Source organism: Eucyclogobius newberryi, unplaced genomic scaffold, assembly GCF_026437365.1.
Source record: "Eucyclogobius newberryi isolate DKJ021-1_F unplaced genomic scaffold, fEucNew1.0.hap1 SCAF_3, whole genome shotgun sequence".
NCBI lineage: Eukaryota > Metazoa > Chordata > Actinopteri > Gobiiformes > Gobiidae > Eucyclogobius > Eucyclogobius newberryi.
Genome location: NW_027315945.1, coordinates 29597899 through 29614838, shown reverse-complemented (window position 1 = coordinate 29614838; position 16940 = coordinate 29597899). Strand labels below are relative to the sequence as shown.

Genomic DNA, 16940 nt, shown 5'->3' with positions numbered 1-16940 from the left:
ACCAGAAAAAACACGTTATATCCAGGACTTTAATCACATCACAAACCAGAAAAAAACACGTTATATCCAGGACTTTAATCACATCACAAAACAGAAAAAACACGTTATATCCAGGACTTTAATCACATCACAAAACAGAAAAAACACGTTATATCCAGGACTTTAATCAAATCACAAACCAGAAAAAACACTTTATAACCAGGACTTTAATCACATCACAAACCAGAAAAAACACGTTATATCCAGGACTTTAATCACATCACAAACCAGAAAAAACACGTTATATCCAGGACTTTAATCACATCACAAACCAGAAAAAACACGTTATATCCAGGACTTTAATCACATCACAAACCAGAAAAAACACTTTATAACCAGGACTTTAATCACATCACAAACCAGAAAAAACACGTTATATCCAAGACTTTAATCACATCACAAACCAGAAAAAACACGTTATATCCAAGACTTTAATCACATCACAAACCAGAAAAAACACGTTATATCCAGGACTTTAATCACATCACAAACCAGAAAAAACACGTTATATCCAGGACTTTAATCACATCACAAACCAGAAAAAACACGTTATATCCAGGACTTTAATCACATCACAAACCAGAAAAAACACGTTATATCCAGGACTTTAATCACATCACAAACCAGAAAAAACACGTTATATCCAGGACTTTAATCACATCACAAACCAGAAAAAACACGTTATATCCAGGACTTTAATCACATCACAAACCAGAAAAAACACGTTATATCCAGGACTTTAATCACATCACAAACCAGAAAAAACACGTTATATCCAAGACTTTAATCACATCACAAACCAGAAAAAAACACGTTATATCCAAGACTTTAATCACATCACAAACCAGAAAAAACACGTTATATCCAAGACTTTAATCACATCACAAACCAGAAAAAACACGTTATATCCAGGACTTTAATCACATCACAAACCAGAAAAAAACACATTATATCCAGGACTTTAATCACATCACAAACCAGAAAAAACACGTTATAACCAGGACTTTAATCACGTCACAAACCAGAAAAAACACGTTATATCCAGGACTTTAATCACATCACAAACCAGAAAAAACACGTTATATCCAAGACTTTAATCACATCACAAACCAGAAAAAAACACGTTATATCCAAGACTTTAATCACATCACAAACCAGAAAAAACACGTTATAACCAGGACTTTAATCACATCACAAACCAGAAAAAACACGTTATATCCAGGACTTTAATCACATCACAAACCAGAAAAAACACGTTATAACCAGGACTTTAATCACGTCACAAACCAGAAAAAACACGTTATATCCAGGACTTTAATCACATCACAAACCAGAAAAAACACGTTATATCCAGGACTTTAATCACATCACAAACCAGAAAAAACACGTTATATCCAGGACTTTAATCACATCACAAACCAGAAAAAACACGTTATATCCAGGACTTTAATCACATCACAAACCAGAAAAAACACTTTATAACCAGGACTTTAATCACATCACAAACCAGAAAAAACACGTTATATCCAGGACTTTAATCACATCACAAACCAGAAAAAACACGTTATATCCAGGACTTTAATCACATCACAAACCGGAAAAAACACGTTATATCCAGGACTTTAATCACATCACAAACCAGAAAAAACACGTTATATCCAAGACTTTAATCACATCACAAACCAGAAAAAACACTTTATAACCAGGACTTTAATCACATCACAAACCAGAAAAAACACGTTATAACTAGGACTTTAATCACATCACAAACCAGAAAAAACACGTTATATCCAGGACTTTAATCACGTCACAAACCAGAAAAAACACGTTATAACTAGGACTTTAATCACATCACAAACCAGAAAAAACACGTTATATCCAGGACTTTAATCACATCACAAACCAGAAAAAACACGTTATATCCAGGACTTTAATCACATCACAAACCAGAAAAAACACTTTATAACCAGGACTTTAATCACATCACAAACCAGAAAAAACACGTTATATCCAAGACTTTAATCACATCACAAACCAGAAAAAACACGTTATATCCAGGACTTTAATCACATCACAAACCAGAAAAAACACGTTATATCCAGGACTTTAATCACATCACAAACCGGAAAAAACACTTTATAACCAGGACTTTAATCACATCACAAACCAGAAAAAACACGTTATATCCAGGACTTTAATCACATCACAAACCAGAAAAAACACGTTATATCCAGGACTTTAATCACATCACAAACCAGAAAAAACACGTTATATCCAGGACTTTAATCACATCACAAACCAGAAAAAAACACGTTATATCCAAGACTTTAATCACATCACAAACCAGAAAAAACACGTTATATCCAAGACTTTAATCACATCACAAACCAGAAAAAACACGTTATATCCAGGACTTTAATCACATCACAAACCAGAAAAAAACACATTATATCCAGGACTTTAATCACATCACAAACCAGAAAAAACACGTTATATCCAGGACTTTAATCACATCACAAACCAGAAAAAAACACATTATATCCAGGACTTTAATCACATCACAAACCAGAAAAAACACGTTATATCCAAGACTTTAATCACATCACAAACCAGAAAAAACACGTTATATCCAGGACTTTAATCACATCACAAACCAGAAAAAACACGTTATATCCAGGACTTTAATCACATCACAAACCAGAAAAAAACACATTATATCCAGGACTTTAATCACATCACAAACCAGAAAAAAACACATTATATCCAGGACTTTAATCACATCACAAACCAGAAAAAACACGTTATATCCAGGACTTTAATCACATCACAAACCAGAAAAAACACGTTATATCCAAGACTTTAATCACATCACAAACCAGAAAAAAACACGTTATATCCAGGACTTTAATCACATCACAAACCAGAAAAAACACGTTATAACTAGGACTTTAATCACATCACAAACCAGAAAAAACACGTTATATCCAGGACTTTAATCACGTCACAAACCAGAAAAAACACGTTATAACTAGGACTTTAATCACATCACAAACCAGAAAAAAACACGTTATATCCAAGACTTTAATCACATCACAAACCAGAAAAAACACGTTATATCCAAGACTTTAATCACATCACAAACCAGAAAAAACACGTTATATCCAGGACTTTAATCACATCACAAACCAGAAAAAAACACGTTATATCCAAGACTTTAATCACATCACAAACCAGAAAAAACACGTTATATCCAGGACTTTAATCACATCACAAACCAGAAAAAACACGTTATATCCAGGACTTTAATCACATCACAAACCAGAAAAAAACACGTTATATCCAAGACTTTAATCACATCACAAACCAGAAAAAAACACGTTATATCCAGGACTTTAATCACATCACAAACCAGAAAAAACACTTTATAACCAGGACTTTAATCACATCACAAACCAGAAAAAACACGTTATATCCAGGACTTTAATCACATCACAAACCAGAAAAAACACGTTATAACTAGGACTTTAATCACATCACAAACCAGAAAAAACACGTTATATCCAGGACTTTAATCACGTCACAAACCAGAAAAAACACGTTATAACTAGGACTTTAATCACATCACAAACCAGAAAAAACACGTTATATCCAGGACTTTAATCACATCACAAACCAGAAAAAACACGTTATATCCAGGACTTTAATCACATCACAAACCAGAAAAAACACGTTATATCCAGGACTTTAATCACATCACAAACCAGAAAAAAACACGTTATATCCAGGACTTTAATCACATCACAAACCAGAAAAAACACTTTATAACCAGGACTTTAATCACATCACAAACCAGAAAAAACACGTTATATCCAAGACTTTAATCACATCACAAACCAGAAAAAACACGTTATATCCAGGACTTTAATCAGATCACAAACCAGAAAAAACACGTTATAACTAGGACTTTAATCACATCACAAACCAGAAAAAACACATTATATCCAGGACTTTAATCACATCACAAACCAGAAAAAACACGTTATATCCAGGACTTTAATCACATCACAAACCAGAAAAAACACTTTATAACCAGGACTTTATCACATCACAAACCAGAAAAAACACGTTATATCCAAGACTTTAATCACATCACAAACCAGAAAAAACACGTTATATCCAGGACTTTAATCACATCACAAACCAGAAAAAACACGTTATATCCAGGACTTTAATCACATCACAAACCAGAAAAAACACGTTATATCCAGGACTTTAATCACATCACAAACCAGAAAAAACACGTTATATCCAGGACTTTAATCACATCACAAACCAGAAAAAACACATTATATCCAAGACTTTAATCACATCACAAACCAGAAAAAACACGTTATATCCAAGACTTTAATCACATCACAAACCAGAAAAAACACGTTATATCCAGGACTTTAATCACATCACAAACCAGAAAAAAACACATTATATCCAGGACTTGAATCACATCACAAACCAGAAAAAAACACGTTATATCCAGGACTTTAATCACATCACAAACCAGAAAAAACACGTTATATCCAGGACTTTAATCACATCACAAACCAGAAAAAACACTTTATAACCAGGACTTTAATCACATCACAAACCAGAAAAAACACGTTATAACCAGGACTTTAATCACATCACAAACCAGAAAAAACACGTTATATCCAGGACTTTAATCACATCACAAACCAGAAAAAACACGTTATATCCAGGACTTTAATCACATCACAAACCAGAAAAAACACGTTATATCCAGGACTTTAATCACATCACAAACCAGAAAAAACACGTTATATCCAGGACTTTAATCACGTCACAAACCAGAAAAAACACGTTATAACTAGGACTTTAATCACATCACAAACCAGAAAAAACACGTTATATCCAGGACTTTAATCACATCACAAACCAGAAAAAACACGTTATATCCAGGACTTTAATCACATCACAAACCAGAAAAAACACGTTATATCCAGGACTTTAATCACATCACAAACCAGAAAAAACACGTTATAACTAGGACTTTAATCACATCACAAAACAGAAAAAACACGTTATATCCAGGACTTTAATCACATCACAAACCAGAAAAAACACTTTATAACCAGGACTTTAATCACATCACAAACCAGAAAAAACACGTTATATCCAAGACTTTAATCACATCACAAACCAGAAAAAACACGTTATATCCAGGACTTTAATCACATCACAAACCAGAAAAAACACGTTATATCCAGGACTTTAATCACATCACAAACCAGAAAAAACACTTTATAACCAGGACTTTATCACATCACAAACCAGAAAAAACACGTTATATCCAAGACTTTAATCACATCACAAACCAGAAAAAACACGTTATATCCAGGACTTTAATCACATCACAAACCAGAAAAAACACGTTATATCCAGGACTTTAATCACATCACAAACCAGAAAAAACACGTTATATCCAGGACTTTAATCACATCACAAACCAGAAAAAACACGTTATATCCAGGACTTTAATCACATCACAAACCAGAAAAAACACTTTATAACCAGGACTTTAATCACATCACAAACCAGAAAAAACACGTTATATCCAGGACTTTAATCACATCACAAACCAGAAAAAACACGTTATATCCAGGACTTTAATCACATCACAAACCAGAAAAAAACACATTATATCCAGGACTTTAATCACATCACAAACTAGAAAAAACACTTTATAACCAGGACTTTAATCACATCACAAACCAGAAAAAACACGTTATATCCAGGACTTTAATCACATCACAAACCAGAAAAAACACGTTATATCCAGGACTTTAATCACATCACAAACCAGAAAAAAACACATTATATCCAGGACTTTAATCACATCACAAACCAGAAAAAACACGTTATATCCAAGACTTTAATCACATCACAAACCAGAAAAAACACGTTATATCCAGGACTTTAATCACATCACAAACCAGAAAAAACACGTTATATCCAGGACTTTAATCACATCACAAACCAGAAAAAACACGTTATATCCAGGACTTTAATCAGATCACAAACCAGAAAAAACACGTTATATCCAAGACTTTAATCACATCACAAACCAGAAAAAACACGTTATATCCAGGACTTTAATCACATCACAAAACAGAAAAAACACGTTATATCCAGGACTTTAATCACATCACAAACCAGAAAAAAACACATTATATCCAGGACTTTAATCACATCACAAACCAGAAAAAACACATTATATCCAAGACTTTAATCACATCACAAACCAGAAAAAACACATTATATCCAAGACTTTAATCACATCACAAACCAGAAAAAACACGTTATATCCAGGACTTTAATCACATCACAAACCAGAAAAAAACACATTATATCCAGGACTTTAATCACATCACAAACCAGAAAAAACACGTTATATCCAGGACTTTAATCACATCACAAACCAGAAAAAACACGTTATATCCAGGACTTTAATCACATCACAAACCAGAAAAAACACGTTATATCCAGGACTTTAATCACATCACAAACCAGAAAAAACACGTTATATCCAAGACTTTAATCACATCACAAACCAGAAAAAACACGTTATATCCAGGACTTTAATCACATCACAAACCAGAAAAAAACACGTTATATCCAGGACTTTAATCACATCACAAACCAGAAAAAACACGTTATATCCAGGACTTTAATCACGTCACAAACCAGAAAAAAACACGTTATATCCAAGACTTTAATCACGTCACAAACCAGAAAAAACACGTTATATCCAAGACTTTAATCACATCACAAACCAGAAAAAACACGTTATAAGTAGGACTTTAATCACGTCACAAACCAGAAAAAACATGTTATAACCAGGACTTTAATCACATCACAAACCAGAAAAAACACGTTATATCCAGGACTTTAATCACATCACAAACCAGAAAAAACATGTTATATCCAGGACTTTAATCACGTCACAAACCAGAAAAAACACGTTATATCCAGGACTTTAATCACATCACAAACCAGAAAAAACATGTTATAACCAGGACTTTAATCACGTCACAAACCAGAAAAAACACGTTATATCCAAGACTTTAATCACATCACAAACCAGAAAAAACACGTTATAACTAGGACTTTAATCACATCACAAACCAGAAAAAACACTTTATATCCAGGACTTTAATCACATCACAAACCAGAAAAAACACTTTATATCCAGGACTTTAATCACATCACAAACCAGAAAAAACACGTTATAACTAGGACTTTAATCACGTCACAAACCAGAAAAAACACGTTATATCCAGGTCTTTTTTTCCTTTTTCACAAACGTCCTGCCTGGCCTCGCTGGAGGTCGTGCTGCGTCGCCAGCGTGGTATGGAAAAGAACGCCGCTCCATTACCTTGGCTCTCTCTGATTGGTGGAGGCCGACAGAGGATCAGGTCCTGCTCCCGAGACGCTTCCCCTCAATGACTGGCTGCACTCTGCTCAATGTCATTTCCTCATTAGAGAGCAAACAGAGCAGAAAGGCGCCTGTGCCGTTATAAATGACTGCTTTTCTTCACCTCTCTTTTTGAATCTTTTGTTTTTGTTGTTGTTGTTGTTGTTGATGTTGTTGTTGTTTTCCCGCATCTGCACAGACAGTCTCATGGGCCACACCAGAAGAAAACCAGCAGAGGAGAGATGTTCAGAAACCGGCCTCCTCCAGGTTCGAACCGCGTTCATCTTTTAAATATGAAAATACATCTGTTGTTCACTGCTGCTTTTAGTGCTTCAAGTTTAGTTTTAGTTTAGTTTCTTTGCCCGTTGTAGTTCAAACCCGCATTGCAAAACATGTGCAATGAGCTCAGAGTGCACAGTGAAGCTAAAAAGTGAAATCAACCACATAAACAAACAACAGACATATGTTAGAAAACACCAAAAGTGCCAAGAAACATTCAGAAAAAGACAAAAGATTTAGTCGCTATCTATTTAAAGGTACAGTATGTAACTTTTCTGCTGATGGGCCCCCACTTGTCTCAATGGAGATTTTGTTGCTGTGGCGCAAATGTTCCACAATAGAGCATTAAACGGATTGTCTTGCATTTATTCATTTTATTCAAGGTGTTCATATAAATCTGTATGTGTTACCGTATTTTCCGGAGTATAAGTCGCACCAGCCAAAAAAATTCACAATAGAGAAGAAAAAAACATATATAAGTTGCACTGGAGTATGAAATGCAGTTGCAAGTGTGAAAATAACAAATAATATCACATATAAGTTGCTCCGGAGTATAAGTATAAAAGTATAAATACATGTATAAGTCCCACCTCTGGCCAAAACTATGAAAAAAGGTGCAACTTATAGTCCGGAAAATACGGTATTTGTCTTGGTGGCGGCGTGGATACGTGTAATGCCGCACTGTGAAACACTCAAGGCAAAGCTATCTCTAAACATCGCCGTGGTGATAAGCAGGGGGCTGACCCTCCGCTAAGAAAGCGTTAATAGCCTTTTGTGACTTCGCTTGTCATGTTTTGAGTGCTGTGCTGACGGAACGCTCAAGGTTTCGGGATTGCCGTCGTTCTAATGGGCTGTTCGTGGGTAATGAAATTAATTAGCACTGTTGCCATAGCAATACATGACAATATATTGAAGTTGAATAGGCGAATGTCCTCGAACACTGTGAGTATCTGTGAGAACGTTTGATTCTCGCATTGATGAAATGATATTGTAAATGAGTCAAATATCAAAATATCGATACGTCGTGATACGGAATTATGTGACGTATCGATATGTTTCCATGAGTGTTTTTGTTACACTTGTTGTTTGTGATGATTAGAATGGGTCAGTTTCATAGAAGGCGTGCGCAGGTAGTGGTTTAACAAAGAAATACTGTTGTTTAAAAGTGTTTGGCTCGTAAAAAACAGTGACATGTTGCAGAATATTATGTGCAGCGCATCGATCGTGGCATGTATCGTGAGCGCGAGGGCCCCAGTGATTCCCAGCCCTGTCGCAGATCTGTAAATACCAGTGTTATTGATTATTGGTGCACACTTGGAGGCTCCTCTTTGGAATATGGACTAACAAAACCTGACAAAACCGATGTTAAAACGACACCGGGCTCAAACCTCAAAGTGTGACTGCGCCGTACTTCCTGCCGTGGTGATTCCAGCGCAGATATCATTATGTTGCTATTCCTTTTCTTTTCTTTTTTTTTGAACAAATGTGGGTGTTTTAATGCACTTCAGCGCTTAACGAGAACAGATCTTTCCGCCCTCACGCCGCGTCCTCGTCGTTTCTGATCCGCGTGTCCATTTTCCTTAGTGTTGTTACAAGATTGGAAATAGTGCACTGTTTTTCCCAAATCTTTTGTGGAAAGAGGCGGTTACTATGGCAACCCCAGTCGACCCCTGGCCGCGGTTACGCAACGTGGAGAGTGTAGTGCAGGGAAAGGCTGGCCGGAGATGCTGATTTTGCACTTGGCGCTGTAATTTGTATCGATTCACCTTCGGAGCGGCGCAGGAGCGGCGCAGGAGCAGCGGTTACCGAATGTATCTTGAAATGTGACGGATTAGCTCGTGTCTTCAGCGGGAGGATTTAGCCACGGCATAGTTTACTTTGTGCTTCTGTGGAACATATTTACAGGATGGGTGTGTTTTAAAAGTACAGACACACAAACCAGGACTAGACTGGGATCAAACTGTAAAGAGACAAGTGTGAACGCAGCTTTACAGATTCACTTGATTAAGGGAGACAACTCATTTTGTAAATAATAAATAAGATAAGAAAAGATATTCCTTTATTGTCCACACATGGGGAAATTTTGGTGTTACAACGCAGTAGATACAGAGGAAAAGGACAGATAACTTATGTGAAATTTAAGAAACACTCTTAGTAGAAGAACTCTTATGAACTAAAACAAAAACTCTTATTAATAAAACTCCTGTAAACAGGTAGTCTCATCGCTTAATAAGGAATGGAGGGAAGAAAATAAAAATAAAGATAAAATAAAATAATAAAAATAGCTTGCATAAGACAAATAATACTAATAATAATGGTAAAGTAAACACTCTTATTTACATCAGTTAAATGCACATGAATATGACAGTAATTGCACATGAATATGACGGTAAATGTATTTATTCAGACTTTTCCGACATCCAGACACATTATTTTGTACAGTTTGTTTGTACATTTTGCCTCGATTGTGATTGTGAAGCTCTTTGGTCACCGTGAGTGTTTTAAAGGGCTCTATAAATAAAGGCCGATAGATTCATTCATTGATTAATTACAAAAGCAATCACCAAATGACATACTCAAATCTTAACTGTAATTGTAAAGGACGAGTCGGATACGTAAAATGTTACAGAATTCTGATCTTAAATAAATATAGTGTAACATTTATGTGAAATATCGATGAATATTTAGCAGAGCAGAGACGAGGAGTCGCAGTGGTCGTTTTTGGCTGCACAGACGCGACATATGGGAAGAACCGTCTACTGTTGACCGCCTTTTATGTGAAGCGTTGATAAAAAGTAAACAGAGTCTTTGTGTGGGCAAAGTGGGCCCACATGAGTCATACACAGAGTCTCCACTGCACATCCTCAGGTCCCTGCATCACTCATCTCTGTAGCACTGTATTCTCTCACCCACCACACGTTTGACAGTGTAATACACCCAAAACACACAACGATGCATCCAAATCCACACGTTTACACTTTTCATGTACTTGTTCTGAAAGATGTCGTTGCTTCTGATGCTAGTCTTGTGTAGTTTAAGATAAAAGACATAAGATAAGATAAAACACACAGATAAAACACACTTTAAACACATAAAATGCAGTGTTATGATAAACAATGCAAATCCAGACAGAAAATATGAATTAAGACATTAACAAAGACATTGCATAAGAATAAAACATATAATATAACAGTCACTCAATACTACACTAATAATTGACATAGTTATTTTCAACATTCAAGCACACTTTACACTGCAGTAGTAACTTACTCAATCCAACTGTGCTTAACGTTGAGATATACAGCATTTTCACCACATTACCTCCTTGAAAAACAGTTGAAATACACACCGGTGTATATATATATTTGTGTCCAAGATGGAAATGTATATCGTAAACAGAATGACAAGGCCTGTAATAACGGAGACAATACCATTATCAGACGAATACACCGCCGCATTGTAAATTTGTTATGTACATATTTATTTATTTGCTGATGTCTTTTTGACCGGAGACGCTGATCAATCGTCTCGGCGCCGCACTGCTCGGCCCGTCCTCCTTTTCCCCATTGGCTTGTTTAACTATTACAAATGGTTCCGCGTTGGCACATTCGTTTGGCGGCTAATGGCGTCAGCGCCTGTATCTGACTGGAGACAAAACGGTTACCGGTCCACGTAATGACATCACCGGGTGTCGCTGGCCTCTGGTTTGTTTGTACTTTCATCTGAGCATTTAAATATTTACTGCGTGGAGATACAGCCAAGTTTAACGCCAAAAAAGGTTTAAGTTTAAAGGAATCAAAGAGCAAACCGTCTGAAAATGAAAGCGGAGTGAACAGGTCTGGACTTGTGGACGGCGACTCTTTTGGATCGGATCAATATTTCTGTCCACATCCAGGGAAACTTCATCATTGTTTTCAGAAACCCAAGCTCAGGCGCAGTCCTGTTGTCTCATAATGGACTTTTATGGATTTGAGTGAACGTGCGTCAGGGCGTCTGTCCTTGAGGCCGACTTAATGGGCAGTTTGTTAGAGACGCTCGTGTTCTCCGCCGGGCTCACCTGGCACCAGCCTCGGGGGCCTTCCACCAGCCTCGGGGCCCTTCCATGACGCTCCAGGCGCCTTCGAGTCAGGATTCAGCCCACGCAGCGCTGACCTTTAAGCACACGAGAAGTCTAATTCATCTCACAATATCTGACAGGTGCAAACGGACTCAAGGGACTGCCTGAGAACAATGTGAGAGAACTGTCAGTCTGCCGGATCGTCGTGGCTTTCAGCTTCCTGTACTTTCTCCCATTCCAAACATATGATATGTTGATCCATCGCTATGGCAACTGTCATTAAAGGTCATCCTTCTGAAACCCTTGGATTATGAAGCTCTAAACATACAGTAAAGTGCTGCGGGATGTCAGTCAGATCCCACTTTTGAGCAAGAAAACCCCCCTGCAATGACATCAATGCCAGATGGCGCTTTGCCGGTGGCGCAGTGGATGAGGGCGTTGCACACGTGCGGTTCGCTGTGGCGTCGTGGGTTCGATTCCAGCCCTCTGTCGCTTCCCTCTCTCTCCCCCCCTTTCACGTGGCAACCGTCCCGTCAAATAAAGGATAATCACGTCCCGGCGACAAACAGGAGACGGACCATCCACCAGAAGTACTGTTTTTAACACATCCTGGAGCGTTCAATAAGAGACGATTTAAAATATGAATATGAACGTCTGTAGAGGTCTAAACGGCACTGTCAGCAGATTGTTTTGCAGAGGGCATAAATAATTGCAGGCTTTGTGAGTGTAGAGATAATTGTGGTATAGTCCAAAGTGCATTTGTGGATTCATTTGTGCGTTTTGAGCGACATTTAGTTTCTATTTCTGTGATAAAAATGTGAACAGACAGGAAGCCGTTTGGCCGACGAACCAGAGGCACATCTAGAGTCAGTTTGAGAGATGAGCGAAACACAGGAAACCACATGGTCTTTGTTTGTTTGTCCCTCGGTCTAATGTACCGACGTTTCAGTTTCATAACCTATCCACACACACATTTTCACTTATTCGACACGGCAACAAGATTTTCAGTTTAGGCTGCAAAATAAAAGTTATAATTGAAAGTTACATGAGCACAATGGCAAATCAGAGAAGGCCGAAATCATTTTAGGTCATATTTTCTCCGCAAACAGCATGTTATTATGTGAAAGAAACTAAATAAAAATGCTAATCCTGTGGCTAAGACCTTTACAAACATGTTCTGAAACTTGTAGGATTCTTCAGTTCATATTCCAGACCTTCTTTCAAATGTTTGCGCTGCTAAATGTGTTTAAAATGTGCGGCTACTGTTCAAATTGCAAATCTAATCGGAACATAACAGCGCTTTTCAGAACAATCCCAAGTGAGATTTGTTGGTCTCTCGTTTTTTTGTTGTTGTTGTTGTTCAGCTCTCAAAAATGATCTAAACTCGAATGTGTCTCCAGAAGCCCAGTATTGATGATAAAAAACATTGATATAGCACTCGACATTATTGATCCACATGGGAACAAAATGACTTACACGGTTGTTGAATGGTACAATAGAAACATAGGCAAAGAAAAGGGTGAATAACTCTTTCTAAATAAGATAAGATAAGATAATCCTTTATTGTCCACACATGGGGAAATTCCATTGTTGCAACGCAGGTAGATACAGAGGAAAAGGACAGATCACTTATGGAAAGTTTGAAAAACACTCTCAGTAGAAGATCTCTTATAAACAAAAACTCCTATAGACAAAACCTCCCATTTCCCAACAAGGGATGGAGGGGAAATAAAAATAAGAAAAAAAATAAAATAAAAAATAAGAAAAAATAAATAAAAATAAAAAATAAAAAATAAAAAATAAAAAATAAAAAATAAAAAATAAAAAAATAAAAAAATAAAAAATAAAAAATAAAAAATAAAAAATAAAAAATAAAAAATAAAAAATAAAAAATAAATAAAAATAACATGAAATAAAAAACAGTTAGCGTAAGGCAAGATAATACTAATAATAATAATAATGGAAAAATAAACACTCTATTCTCATCAGTTATGCACATGAATGTGACACCATTGCATGTGATCATGACAGTAATTGCACATTAATTAATTAAATCTTTGTGTATTTGTGTTTTCGGTGTCTTTGCCGTCTCTGTTATGCTTTTGGATGACTCATTTGTGTCTTGTGTTTCTGCAGAGGAGGAGCGACGGGTCAAAGCCAATGACAGAGAGTACAATGAAAAGTTTCAGTATGCGGTAAGAGGCCATTTGCGAACATGACGTTTCAGACTGCAATACTGGAATTTAGAATGTGTCATTGTTTCTTCTGGGTGGGATTCAGAGCAACTGCATCACGACGTCCAAGTACAACATCGTCACGTTTCTGCCTGTCAACCTGTTCGAGCAGTTTCAGGAAGTGGCCAATACCTACTTTCTGTTCCTGCTCATTCTGCAGGTGAGGAATGAGAAAAAGCCTTTTCATTCTCCTTGTGTAAGAATCGTCAGATGCCTCACCGATTCATTTGATTTAAAAAACTGTTCGCTCTTTTGTTTGATATCAGCCAGAAATTAAATACACGTCGACTGTTCATCCAGTGATATAACACGTTTTAAATTATACTTTCCATCTTTTCCAATACATTTCAACCCACAAGTGCATTTTCTTCCCAGTCAATCCAGATTTTCTTTTTTTTAGATTAGATAATTGATATCTTTCTACCTTTTATCAAGATCAAGATCAAGGTCAATGTTATTTATAAAGCACATTTACAAGCAAATGCACAGCCCCAAAGTGCTGCACAAGTTCAATAACTGTTAAATAGAACATTTAAAGCAAAAAAGGAAACAAGAATAATTTATTCTTGTTTCATAATTTATTATGAATGTCTAGCTCATCATTTTAAGCAACAATTTGAAGCTCTCCACAGCAGCTCTTATGCACAGAGGAAGATCGATCCCTTGTTTAGGACCAGCCACAGAAAAAGCTCAGTCACCTCTTTAATCTAGGCCTGGGGCCGTCCAGAGGGGCAGTGGGTCAGCCGACTCAGGGCTCTTGAAGTGTGCAAAATAAGCATTTCTGAAAGGTAAGAAGGTGCTAGAGTGTGCACATTAAAACAAGTAGTAACATCTTAAACTGAATTCTAAAAAATACAGGTAGTGGAGCGAGGACAGCACAGGTGTAAGGTCCTGGCATCTCCAGTGAGCAGGCCAGCAGTAGACTGTGATCAGGGTTAGGGTTCAGGTCAGCTGTAGTATGTGAGCAGGTCAGCTGTAGTATGTGAGCAGGTCAGTTGTAGTATGTGAGCAGGTCAGCTGTAGTATATGAGCAGGTCAGCTGTAGTATGTGAGCAGGTCAGCTGTAGTATGTGAGCAGGTCAGCTGTAGTGTGTGAGCAGGTCAGCTGTAGTGTGTGATCAGGTCAGCTGTAGTGTGTGAGCAGGTCAGCTGTAGTATGTGAGCAGGTCAGCTGTAGTATGTGAGCAGGTCAGCTGTAGTATGTGAGCAGGTCAGCTGTAGACTGTGGACTGAGGACTGGTCAAGGCCAAAGTAAAGTGGGTTGCAACAGTCCACGTGAGACGTTATCAGTGCGTGGATTACTGTTATCGGTGTAGTGCACTACAGTTATCGGTGTAGTGGACTACTGTTATCGGTGTAGTGGACTACTGTTATCGGTGTAGTGCACTACAGTTATCAGTGTAGTGGACTACTGTTATCGGTGTAGTGGACTACTGTTATCGGTGTAGTGGACTACTGTTATCGGTGTAGTGGACTACTGTTATCGGTGTAGTGGACTACTGTTATCGGTGTAGTGCACTACAGTTATCGGTGTAGTGGACTACTGTTATCAGTGTAGTGGACTACTGTTATCGGTGTGGTGTAGTGGACTACTGTTATCGGTGTAGTGGACTACTGTTATCGGTGTAGTGGATTACTGTTATCGGTGTAGTGCACTACAGTTATCGGTGTAGTGGACTACTGTTATCGGTGTGGTGTAGTGGACTACTGTTATCGGTGTAGTGGACTACTGTTATCGGTGTTGTGGACTACTGTTATCAGTGTAGTGGACTACTGTTATCGGTGTGGTGTAGTGGACTACTGTTATCGGTGTAGTGGACTACTGTTATCGGTGTAGTGGACTACAGATATCGCTGTAGTGGACTACTGTTATCGGTGTAGTGGACTACAGTTATCGGTGTAGTGGACTACAGATATTGCTGTAGTGGACTACTGTTATCGGTGTAGTGGACTACAGATATCGCTGTAGTGGACTACTGTTATCGGTGTAGTGGACTACTGTTATCGGTGTAGTGCACTACAGTTATCGGTGTAGTGGACTACTGTTATCGGTGTAGTGGACTACTGTTATCGGTGTAGTGGACTACTGTTATCGGTGTAGTGCACTACAGTTATCGGTGTAGTGGACTACTGTTATCGGTGTAGTGGACTACTGTTATCGGTGTAGTGGACTACTGTTATCGGTGTAGTGGACTACTGTTATCGGTGTAGTGGACTACTGTTATCAGTGTAGTGGACTACTGTTATCGGTGTGGTGTAGTGGACTACTGTTATCGGTGTAGTGGACAACTGTTATCGGTGTAGTGGACCACAGTTGATTGTAACCATCCAGGAATGGTCCAATTTTTTCTTATTGTATTATATGTATATAATACAAAAGGGAATTACATATAGTAGTATATAATACTATAGTAGTATACTATAGTATATAATATAATAAGTATGATATAGTATATAATACAACAAGTATCCTGTTTTGTCTAGTTGATTCCTCAGGTCTCGTCTCTGTCCTGGTTTACCACCATCGTGCCTTTAGCTCTGGTGTTGAGCATCACTGCAATAAAGGATGCTACAGACGACTATGTGAGTCAACTTTAAAACAACACAACTACAACTTTAGAAGTCATTATTAAATTACCACTCTATTCAAATACAAAACTATAGTTAATTAACTTTTGTCCGTAATTGTATGTACTATTTTCTCCCTTCAAAACCTGGATTTTAAAACAAAAATGTCACTTTACCATAAAACATCAGGTCTATACTTTCTACAGGTTTAATTTGATTGCATAAATTTGTGATTATGTTTTTCACCATAATTGAGCAGATAAAATTGCATAAA

The 16940-nt window shown here is 37.3% G+C and overlaps 1 protein-coding gene across 1 annotated transcript in view; it reads left to right on the top strand.

Moving 5' to 3' along the window:
* Positions 1–16940, top strand: part of atp8b2 (ATPase phospholipid transporting 8B2) — a 44564-nt gene that overhangs the window by 1415 nt on the left and 26209 nt on the right. The window contains exons 2-5 of the mRNA XM_072460062.1: positions 7728–7795; positions 14001–14059; positions 14145–14258; positions 16583–16681. Of these exons, the coding sequence (XP_072316163.1) occupies positions 7771–7795; positions 14001–14059; positions 14145–14258; positions 16583–16681 (297 nt within the window). The 5' untranslated portion in view covers positions 7728–7770. The remainder of the gene's footprint in view (positions 1–7727; positions 7796–14000; positions 14060–14144; positions 14259–16582; positions 16682–16940) is intronic.